Raw genomic sequence first — 12552 nt, 5'->3', positions numbered from 1 at the left:
ATATGTCTGTGATGCATTTGTGAATTATAATAATAATTTGGAAAACATTATAGCATTATAGTAAGAGTGCTAATGTTTATCCTTTTTGATTTTATTATCTCAATAATGTTTTTGAAAGGCAAAAAATCCTGATCTATATAAAATATTTATAGAAACATTATTTATAAATAGCAGTGCTTTAAAATAATCAGTGTCTACTGAGGAATGGCTGAACAATTATGGTATGTTCATGTATTGGAATATTATTACACTACTCTAAGTGATAATGTGAAGATTATAAATGATTATATATATACATATAGAAATATAAATGAAAGAAAGCAAAATTAGACATTGACTATAATATACTCAATAATGGTAAAGATAACAAAATTTTCAAAAATGGAAAAATTCTGAAAGCAAAACTTTTGCTAATCTTATCAAAATTAATTTACATTTTAAAATAAATTGAAAATAATGGAGTTTAGAATTTCATTTTTCAGCTCTATTTTTATTTACATATTTGGATTTGGAATTTTTTTGATAGTCACTATGTTAAGAATAAACAATAATACTTTTAAAAGAAACTGGTCTGCTGAACCACAGTCTTTGTAATATATTGCCATCAAGTTTCAGAGGAACAGAATCATTAACTGCACAAATTTCAATATGATGCTTGTACAATTTAGGTTTTCCCCCAACTTATGAGATTAGTACTAATGGTATTATATTGTATACCGTGTTGCAATTTTTCCAAATGAAGTGGCCCATGTATTATACTTACTGAATTAAAAGATTATGCCAAAATTATTTTTTACCTCAAGACTTTTCTTTATTTTTTCAAGATACAGAGAGCTACTTTGCAACATTTCAATGACTTCTACTGATATGACTCTTCTCAAAGCATCAGGTTTATTGTTTACTTTTGACGTTATTTCTTTCCACATAGAAGTCACTTTAGCAAAAAGCTTTGCTTCTTTTGAAAGCTGTCTTTATAAGGAGAAACAAAATCTGAAATGACTTTAATTTTTTAAAGTACTATCTCAATTCTTAATATAAAATAATCATATGCCAAGAAATATTTACTAAACTATCAAAATGGATTTGTACATCATATTTAAAGTGCTGTCAATTTATTACATATTGTCCTTTAAAATATTTCTGATTTTCTATACTATTTAAAGTCACAGGAGTTTTGTTAAAGATTTTTGACTCTTTCCAGCATGCTATTTATATCTAATTTTTAAAAGAAAAATAATAATATAAAATGGATAACTACTGCCTCACAATTCTCTTATTTTAGCTAAATAGACTTCATATTACTTGAAATTTTAGAAGCACTTCTTTTTTCCCCTGTCATTGGAACATCAGTCATTGATAGAGAACAATGATATTACTGTCACTCATTGAGACTTAAGTCATGAGTGAGCTCTTTAATTTTTTTTCTCTGGACTAAAACTTTCAAGATGTCATTCATAATACTGATAAAACTATCACTAGAGGAACCATTACCTAACACCATAGCTATTATAATTTTCACAACATATTACCCTTTCTCTTTCCTGGGGGGACCTAGGTGACATTGTAGATAGAGTGTCAGCTTTGGGTTCAGGGAGACTCATCTTCATGAATTCAAATCTGGCCTCAGTCTCACTACCTGTATGACCCTGAGAAAGTCACTTAACCCAGTTTGCCTCAGTTTCCTCATCTGTAAAATGAGTTGGATAAAGAAATGGCAAACCACTTCAGTATTTTTGCCAAGAAAATCCCAAATGGGGTCACGAAGAGTCAGACACAAATGAAAATGACTGAACAGGAAGAAGATTCTTTTTCCTGAGCTCTAATCTCATGCTACTAAGTGTCTGTCAGATATCTTGAACCACATCTCCCTTAGGCATCTCAAATTTAACATGTCCAAAATAAAACCCAGTATTTTTTCCTCCCAAATCCATCTGTCTTCCAGAATTTCCTATTATAGTTTAAGATATCACCATATTTCTAGCTTCTCAGACTGACAATTTCAGTGTCATACTGGGCTTCTCATTCTTATTGACCCACATACCCACTTACCATTTCTATTTCTACTTTCCCTTCTCTTTACTCACATAGCCACTGCCTTTATCACCTCTTGCCTGGACTATTACAATATTTTATTTGGTAACTTTACTCCAACTCTGACCACTCACTGCCAAAATATTTTCCTAAAATTTATGTCTCACTGTGTTAACTCCACATTCAATGACCTTCGGTGGCTCTGTATGACCACTGGGATTATAAAAACTTTTTTTTGGAACTTGAAAAGATATTAACAATTTGAACCTTTTGTAGCTTGATAGTCTTCTTAAACATCACTCCCTCCAATTCAGGTGGATTGGCTTAATCAGTATTTAATAGAAAGAACATTCCATTTCCATTCTCAACATCTTTCTACCAATTTTCCTCTATAACTGGAATTCTCCCTGCCTCATACAATTTCTGACTTCTTTCAAAACTCAGCCCCCAGTGCCTTTCTTATATTATTTACTATATATATACATATGTAGTCAATATTTATATACATTGTTTCCCCCATCAGAATACATACTCTTCAAATGCAGTTGTTGTTTTTGTTTTTCTCTGCATCTACAGTGCCTTAGCCAGTATGAGTCTCATAGAAAGATGCTTGTTTATTGACTTGATGTTTTGTTCATAGGTAAAGAAAGTCCAGTCCAGAGAAATATGATTCTCTTAAGTATAATATGACTTGATATGATGATGTTGCCTATTGACCAGTGTATAGACTGGACAGTTCAGAACTGTTTTAGTAGCCTTATAGTATGGGAAACAAAATGAAGCAATTGTAACTTTCCTAATTTCCTTACATTTTTATCCACTAATTGATATTTGGAAATGATGTTTGGAATTGTTCCTTTTTTAAAATTTATAGCAATGTTTTCTTTTGGCCTTTAAAGGTTTTTGCAGCTTGGTCTCTTCCTATTGTTTCTGTCTTCTCACACTTTTCTCCACACTGTATGCTCTACAATCCAATGACATAGATCTCCTTGCTATTCTTCCCACAGGACAATCTACCTCCTGATCCTGTATCTTTTTAGTGGCTCCCCTTCCCCTCTCAGTCTCCTTTCTAACTTGAAGTTTCAGCTAAAATAACACTTTTAGAAGTCTTTTCATATCTAACTCAATGCTAGTGCCTCTCCTCTGGATTGCCTCCATTTTACTCTATGTATATTTTGCATGTGTATATTTTGCATATTGTCTATCCCCATTGAATTAGATAGGGACTGTTTTTTGCTTTTATTTTTTATTTTTTATTTTTTTTAGCCCCACAGCCTAGTTTAATGCCTGGCACATAATAAGCACTTAATAAATGTTTGTTGACTTGATTTATCAAGTAATATTTTGAATCTATAGCCCAAAATAATCTTAATGTCGTCAGTTTAAGAAAATTAATATGGTAAAAATATGGAAAATAGGAAAAATAATTAACATACATTTTCCAGTAAAGATCTTTTTTTAAAAAATTTGGATACCTTTGTATTTCAGGAGCAAAAAAAATGGGTTCAAGATAAAGCCAGTTTCTCTGACATGTCATCCAGTCATCCAAAGTGTGAGAGAAGAGATCCAATTTCTGATGCCAATCATCTGCAAGAGCCTGCATTAGAAAGAACATTTTATAATAAAATGAAATTTAAACAACTAATATTCTTTTTTAAGAAACAGAACACTCTTAAAATTGGCAAGAATTTTTCTGGAGGTCATAGAGGAAGAATCAATAGTCATGAATTTTTTTTAAAAATCATTTTACTTTTTGATTTAATAAAGAACAGTATAAAACATTTTACTTGTCCAATTTTAGAATTTGTTGATAATATCAACAAAAAATAAATTACAGTTATAGAAATTTCATATGGGAGTTCGGAAGGGCAGAGAAAGAAGGAAGGAGGGAAAGAAAAAATGGAAGGAGGGAGAGAGACAGAGACAGAGATTCAGAGGGAAGGAAAGAATGAGAACAGAAGCTCATGAAGTTATCCCACTACCCTCGTTCTTTCCCCTCTGCTACAATGGGCCTTTAAGATCCAATCCAGTAACTTCAGAAATGTACTCTGTTATTTCTTACCTCTCTTGCTTCCATTACTGTTAACTCCCTAATTTTTCTAAATATTGTTCTCCAAATGAAGCTGCTATATATTAATCCAATTCCTTTAAAATTCATATTTTGCCATGGTTCTCTGCATTTGGTTTTCTTAGCAACAGCTACTTCTTCAGCTGTTAGCTTCAGGAACAGGAACTCAAATCAGTCCTACATTTAAGTTTCACATAAAGGTCTTCCTCCCTCCAAAATGAGTTTATTTCCCCAGAATACAATTCTTATAGCTCAAATTGGCAATATCCTATTTGATCAGATAACTGTAGATTTAGAGCAGAAGGAAAAATATTCATTTTAGAGATCATCTATTCTAATGCCTTCACTTTTGTTTTATAATCTTTGAATTAGTTTTTTTTTTTTAAATAAAAAGTTGGTTTTCTTTCTTACTCTAAAATCTCAATTGAGGTGAAAAACAAAACAAAACAAACAAACTCATGTGATGTGTGTAATCAAACAGAATAAATTTCCAATCTGGCCACATCAAAAAATTCTCTCTCTCATTCTTCAATGAAAAATGATCATCTGTGTATCATTCTAGGAACTCTCTTCCTCATCTCTATCTTCTGGACTGCTTAGCTTCCTTTAAGTCTCAACTAAAGTTTCACTTTCTGCAAGTAATTTTTCCTGGTCCTCCTTAACATTAGCATCTTTTTTCCAAGATTATCTTCAGTTTACTCTGGATATATATTCTTTATACATAGCTGTTTGCATTTGATCACCCTTATCAGACTCTGAGTTCCTAGAAATCAGAAACTATTTTCTGTCATTGTATTCTCAGCTTTTAGCACAATACCTGGTACAAAGTAGATGTTTAATGAATGTTCATTGACTCGATTCATCAGGAGATGGGACACTTTTAAACACTGGTCCTCTGACATGGTGATTATTAATAGTGTTGATCAGAGCCCTAAAGTGTTTTGTATAACCTCTCTGCTTTTACAATATTGTTATTATATAAATTGTTTTTTCGTTTGACTCGCCTTAATTATGTATTGACGCATCCATGATTTCCTGTATTTCAGAAAAGTAACTTCATTTTTCTTGTTTTTGATGCAACCCTTTTTGTTAAAAGTCATGAACCTATTTGGAGTTTGTCTTAGCATATAGTGTGAGATGTTGTTCTATTATCTACTTTCTGGAAGATTGCTTTATTGGGGGTTTATCAAACACTTAGCTATTATATTCATTTGCTTCTAGATGATGTGTACCTAATCTGTTTCACTTATCAACTTCTCTTTTTTCCTGGAGTAAATTGGGGTTAAGTGACTTGCCCAGGGTCACACAGCTAGAGCGTCTCTATCTTTTAACCAGTGCTAAATTGTCTTGATAATTGCTATTATGTAGTATAGTTTGAGAACTGAGATTCTTTCATCTTTTAAAAAATTATTTCCTTTGAGGTAATATTATTTTACTTATAATTCTGTCATTAGTGATTTTATTTGTATGAATGATTTTAAATTTTAGGTAATTAAAAATGTTAATCTTTTTTTATCTCTTTTATCTCTTATTTGGTTAATAATATTTCATTGGGTCATTGTTGTAAAAAGTTCTTTACCTTGTCTAATTTGTATTTTTTACAGTGTATGATACTTTTATATTAAGATAAGATATATTTTGGATATTGTGGTATATAATAGAATATGATAAATGATATGATATATAATAAAATATATCAGATTCTAGTCTAATTTCTAGGTTTTTTTCTTTTTTCTTTTTTTTTTTTTTTTGGCTGAGGCAATCAGGGTTAAGTGACTTGCCCAGGGGCACACAGCTAGGAAGTGTTAAGTGTCCAAGATCAGATTTGAACTCAGGTCCTCCTGACTTCAGGGCTGGTGCTCTATTCACTGCACCGCTTAGATGTCCCTAATTTCTAATATTCCTAAAAGTTTTTGTCAGAAAGGGGGTGCTTCCCCCCAATAATTATATTCTTGGTTTGTTAATTATTTTCATGTTCCTCTCTTCATTATGCTTTTTGCTTATCTGTTCTTTTTTACAACTTTATTTTATCTATTCTTTAACAAATATCAGAAATTTTTAGTGACTCTCAAGCATTACATTTTAATTTGTCTTCCTGCTATAGTTAACATTTGTAGAACTATGTCAAATGTAGTGGAGAGAGACTATCCTTACTTTAGTCTTCTATGTACAAGAAAAGTTTCAACTACTTTTCCATTGCAAACAATGCTAATTTTTAATTTTAAATATTCTTTCAGTAATATTAAATAAAAGCCCTTCTATGTATGTACTTGTTAAAAACTCTAAAAAGTTTTGCTAATGTTAATTACGGAAATATCTGTCAAAATTTTTTCTGTATCTATTGAAATAATCTATAGTTGCTGTAATCTTTGTTCTTCATATGATTTACTATGCTAATTATTTTGCTGATATTAATCCAATTTTGCATCCATGACATGAATCCAACTTAGTCACAGTGAATCATTTTTCTGAATATATTTCTGTATTTTCCTTGTGAAGATTTTTGCATCAATTCTGATAAGAGAGATTACATTAGATCACAGTTTAATTAGTCTGATCGATGTTTCCCTTGTCTTGGTATGAGGGCCATTTTTTTTTTTTTGTCTCTTAAAAGAAGTTTGGTAGAGTAATACTGAATATATTTTTGAGAATAATTTTTATGATACCAGGCATTAAATCAGCCTAAATATTTGATGGAATTTACTTCATTACTTGATTTGAGATAGGAAGGTTTGAAAATCATGCTGAGAGAATTAATTCACTCTATCTAAAATGTTTCCTATGAGTTTATTTTCAAAAAATAAAAATTCTAATTTTTCTGCTCAAGAAAAATAGGATTTGCATGTCACTTAAATGTAAAGATAATCACTTTTATAAAAACAAGACTAATATTTACATGACACAAAAAATCTTAATTTCTTTGAATAATCTTGAGAACTAAGTGTCTAGTCTCCATTTACAAATGATAAACTGAGGCTGAAAGATTTTAAAATGATTTGTCCAAGCACAAATTCCTGTCTTTCTCACCCCATGTCAAACTCCAAACCTCATGGCTTTTAAAAATATTGGTAATAAGGAGTTTCACGCTGAAGGTTATTTTTGACTCTGATGAAAGGTGCCCTCTAATTCTTATAATATTCCAGTATAACTTGCCAGAAAGCATAAATACACTTGATTTTTTAAAAAGGTCTTTAGTTATAGCCATGTTATATTAAATGAAATTTTTAAAAATCTATGTTGAGATTATATGTACTTAGAAATATTCCTTTGGTAAACTATTTCTATCCTTTGCTCACACCATCATCAAATATTCATCATCTTCTACATTTGTATTACTAGCATCTAGAACAATATCTGGCATGTAGAAGATGCTTAATAATTGCATGTTTATTTGACTAATTCTAGGTGCAATTTACTCCAGTAGGTACTGTAGGAGATGCAAAGACTTAAAAAATGTCAATTTTCTGGCATTTATTTGGTTACAATAAATTTTTGTGTAAAAATATCTGTGTTTAAATCACTAAAAGGTGCGAAAAGAATAATGTATACAGCTATGACATTTATAGAATGCAAAAACTTTAAATAGCAAAACACTGAAAAATCTCCTCTTTTGACCTGGTGTTTACCTTCATTGCTCCAAGATAGGGAGATGCTTTAATTGTTGAAATTATAACTTGAGATTCCTCTAATTGAGCTAATACATCATCCAGAGATGAAATAATAAGGATCTCAGAAGCTTCTGTTTGATGGACAGTCAAACGTATAGGAGTATGGCCCCAAAGCTCAATAATCTTCAACAGCATTTTTTCCAGAGCAGCTTCATTTGTTGCCACTGTTGATATTTCAATGATTCTTTCTTCATGTTGATACAACTAAAATAAACAAAACATTCCTAAATACCCAATACAATAATTCCAAATATGTTTTATTTCAAGATTTCATTTTCACAGGATGTGTTATTAAGATTTCATAAACTTTTCAAACGGAAAGATCCACAGATGATTTCTGAAGTAACATTTGTATTAGGAAGTTTCCTATCTCTGAAATAGCTGCTTATGGATTTCATTTTTTGAGATTATGTGACCTATCTCAGCAATAGTTCCAATGTTTAAGTACTCATACTATGATGACTTTTTCCTCCTAAATCTAAACATTTAACCAAAATCAAGTATTTTAAGTGCCTCAAATAATAGTATCTATTTGACTCTTATCTTTATGGCTCCAGATTAACATGGAGCATGGTACCTGGCCTAGTAGGTAACATCTTAATAGTTATTTAATTTTACTGAATTGAAAATCTTATTATAATGTTCATTTTCTTCTGCTCTGCTCTTCATGGAAATGAAGAACTTTCAATTATCCATTTGCTTCATAAACTACAGTTGTAGTTTTGCTTTTAAATATTACCTTAAAAGTTTTTGACTTTATTATGTATGAATTTCTTCCATTTCACCATCTTTTCTTAAAAACATAGAGATCAATAAAAAGCCAGCAACAAGTGACATTGGCAGGTCAACACACATCATCTGAGTGTATTTTTTCCCTCCTATGGAGTTAGAGTTTAATGGAAAAGTAACACTGTTTTCAAAGAGAGCACATTGCTTTCTCTAATTTGGTGTCTTTATCTATAGGTTTGCTATTCCCCATTTAGTATTTGTAGAAACACAGAAACATACTTAGTAAATCTAAATAGCAAGTTCAAATTCTAACACTACCTTCCTCTCCAGCTTGGCCACACCCCACATCCTGCTGGGATTTTCATTCAAAGTGAAAGTGGGGGTTAACTAGATGATGCAACAGATCTTGAAATTGGCTCTGGAGAACCTCAGTTTAAACCTGACTTCAGTAATTTACAAGTTGTATGATCTGCAGCAAATCACTTAACTGGGGGAGAGGGCAGAGCCACGATGGTAGAGAGGATACATGCATCTATCTAAGCTCTTCCTTATCCTCAAACTAGTTTTTATGAAAATCAGTAGTGCCTGACTGTCAAAACCCACGAATATTGGGAGTACAACATATTACCAACAGAAGATATCCTCAAAATTAGCCAGAAAAGGTCTGTTTTTGCTTGTCCATGGGGACAGAATGGGGCTATGCCAAGTACAGACTCAAGCAGATAGGCAGTGAGAGCACAGAAAACAGCTCACACTGAGCAGACAGGAGAGGGGTAGGGGGTCACCTTCACTGGAGGGAAATCTGTGGAGAGAACTTTACTACAGTTTTGGCTATTATGCTCTAGCAGCAAGCCAGTAGATCAGCAAAGAAACTATAAATTCGGGGGTAAAGAATATAACCCCAAAACACTAGAGTCTCTCTGGCCCTGGCCACACCCACCCAGCACCGGGAGGGACTCAACCTGCTCTCAGCATGCAACTGCTGATCCCAGCACAGATGCTGAATACAGTGTAGATGCTAATCCCAACGCAGCCTTTGCTTTTCTACTGGTGCTTCACTGCTACTTCCTGTTGTCTGCTGTGGAAGCTTGGTAATACCACACTGCCCCAAAAGGAGACTGCAGCTTTTTGTTGTTGTTGTTAAAATGAATAAAAATGCAAAGTGAGCTTTAACTATAGTTAGCTTCTATACTGAAAGAGAGCCAACTTCAAACCCTGAGGAGACTAAAAGCAGATTGTCTCCAGATGAAGCCCCAAATGGTGATATAATCTGATCCCCATCACACAAGGTTCTCATAGAAAAAAATTTAAAAGGCTCTTTAAAAAGAGCTAGAAGAAAAATGTGGAAAGGAAAGAGAAGCGTTGCAAGAGGTCTGCATAAGTCATGTTACTCATTAAAAGATAGAGTAGATAAAGAAACCAACTCCCTGAAAAACAGAATTAGTGAATTGGAAAAAGAAAATAACTCCTTAAAAAAAGAAATTAGCAAAATGGAAAAAAAAATTCCATAGTACAAAACATTCATTTAAAAACTCAATTGGACAATTACAAAAAGAAAATTTTAAAAAGTAAATGAAGAAAATTCATTAAAAATCAGAATTGAACAAATGGAAATGAATGACTCAAGGAGACACCAAGAATCAGTCAAACAAAACCAAAAAAAAAAAAAAAAAGAAAAAGAAAAAAAAAAAAGAAAAAAATGTTAAATACCTATGATGAAAAAAAGAACCCAGACACTATTTTTTCAGGAAATCACCAAAGGTAACTGCCCAGATGTCATAAAAACAAAAGGTAAAATAGATATTGAAAGAATTCATTGATTATCTACTCAAAGAGATCCCAAAATCAAAACTCCAAGAAATATTTGTGGCTAAATTCTAGAACTATCAGACCAAGAAAAAATACTACAAGCAGCCAGGAAAAAAGTCAAATACAGAGAAGCCACAATAAGGATTACTTGGGATCTAGTAATGTCTACATTAAAGGATTGAAGGGCCTAGAATCTGATATTCTGAAAGGCTATGGAACTTGGTATGCAGCCAAGAATAACTTATCCAGTCAAATTGAGCAGTTTCATCCAAAGAAGATGGGCATTGAATGAAATAAGTGAATTCCATATATTTCTGATGAAAAAAACAGAAGTAAACAAAAAGTTTGACCTCCAACTATAGGACTCAAGAGAAGCATAAAAAGGTAAAAAGAACCCTTGAGAACTATATTTCTGTTATGAATATACATAAAGAGTACATGCATAATTTGGTTTTACTGTTATACTATTTTTTCTTTTTTATTATTATTTTTAAAATAACTTTTTTATTGACAGAACCCATGTAATCTTTTCACACCATTATTCCTTGCACTCACTTCTGTTCTGATTTTTCCCCTCCCTCACTCCACTCCCTACTCCAGATGGCAAGCAATCCTATATATGTTAAATATGTTGCAGTATATCCTAGATACAATATATGTGTGCAGAACCGAACAGTTATCTTATTGCACAGGGAGAATTGGATTCAGATGGTAGAAAAAACCCGGAAGAAAAGCAAAAATGCAAACAGTTTACATTCATTTCCCAGTGTTCTTTCTTTGAGTGCAGCTGCTTCTGTCCATCCTTGATCAATTAGAACTGTTAGATTTCTTTGTCAAAGAAATCCACTTCCATCAGAATACATCCTCATATAGTATTGTTGTTCAAGTATATAATGATCTTCTGGTTCTGCTCATTTCACTTAGCATCAGTTCATGTAAGTCTCTCCAAGCCTCTCTCTATTCATCCTGCTGGTCATTTTTTACAGAACAATAATATTCCATAACATTCATATACCACAATTTACCCAACCATTCTCCAATTGATGGGCATCTATTTGTTTTCCAGTTTGTAGCCAGTACAAACAGGGCTGCCACAAACATTTTGGCACATACAGATCCCTTTCCCTTCTTTAGTATCTCTTTGGGGTATAAGTCTAGTAGTAGCATTGCTGGATCAAAGGATATGCACAGTTTGATAACATTTTGGGCATAATTCAAGATTGCTCTCCAGAATGGTTGGGTTTATTCACAACTCCACAAACAGTGCATCAGTGTCCCAGTTTTCCCACATCCCCTCCAACATTCATCATTATTTTTTCCTGTCATCTTAGCCAATCTGACAGGTGTGTAGTGGTATCTCAATGTTGTCTTAATTTGCATTTCTCTGATCAATAATGATTTGGAACACTCTTTTATATGAGTGGAAATAGTTTCAATTTCATCATCTGAAATCTATTGTCTGTTCATATCCTTTGATCATTTATCAATTGGAGAATGGCTTCATTTTTTATAAATTTGAGTCAGTTCTCTATATATTTTGGAAATGAGGCCTTTATCAGAACCTTTAACTGTGAAGATGTTTTCCCAGTTTGTTGCTTCCCTTCTAATTTTGTTTACATTAGTTTTGTTTGTACAAACAAATTTGATGTAATCAAAATTTTCTATTTTGGGATCAGTAATGGTCTCTAGTTCATCTTTGGTCACAAATTTCTTCCTCCTCCACAAGTCTGAGAGAGAAACTATCCTATGTTCCTCTAATTTATTTATAATCTCATTCTTTATGCCTAAATCATGGACCCATTTTGATCTTATCTTGGTATACGGTGTTAAGTGTGGGTCCATGCCTAATTTCTGCCACACTAATTGCAGTAGTTTTTGTCAAATAATGAATTCCTATCCCAAAAGTTAGGATCTTTGGGTTTGTCAAACACTAGATTGCTATAGTTGACTATTTTGTCTTGTGAAGCTAACCTATTCCACTGATCAACTAATCTATTTCTTAGCCCATACCAAATGGTTTTAGTGACTGCTGCTTTATAATATAGTTTTAGATCAGGTCATTTGATTTTCATTAATTCCCTTGAGATTCTTGATCTTTTGTTCTTCCATATGAATTTTGTTATTTTTTCTAGATCATTAAAATATTTTCTTGGAAGTCTGATTGGCATAGCACTAAATAAATAGATTAGTTTAGGGAGTATTGTCATCTTTATTATATTTGCTCAGCCTATCCAAGAGCACTTAATA

The 12552-nt window shown here is 32.3% G+C and overlaps 1 protein-coding gene across 1 annotated transcript in view; it reads right to left on the bottom strand.

Moving 5' to 3' along the window:
- DNAH14 (dynein axonemal heavy chain 14) overlaps nucleotides 1-12552 on the bottom strand; it is a 386173-nt gene that overhangs the window by 242685 nt on the left and 130936 nt on the right. Inside the window, exons 21-23 of the mRNA XM_051996560.1 lie at nucleotides 7726-7971; nucleotides 3507-3628; nucleotides 798-969 (exon numbers count right to left, since the gene is read on the bottom strand). Of these exons, the coding sequence (XP_051852520.1) occupies nucleotides 798-969; nucleotides 3507-3628; nucleotides 7726-7971 (540 nt within the window). The remainder of the gene's footprint in view (nucleotides 1-797; nucleotides 970-3506; nucleotides 3629-7725; nucleotides 7972-12552) is intronic.

Source organism: Antechinus flavipes, chromosome 4 (genome assembly GCF_016432865.1).
Source record: "Antechinus flavipes isolate AdamAnt ecotype Samford, QLD, Australia chromosome 4, AdamAnt_v2, whole genome shotgun sequence".
NCBI classification, from domain to species: Eukaryota; Metazoa; Chordata; class Mammalia; order Dasyuromorphia; family Dasyuridae; genus Antechinus; species Antechinus flavipes.
Note: the sequence above shows the minus strand (reverse complement) of the source record. Positions and strands in the feature narration are given on the sequence as shown.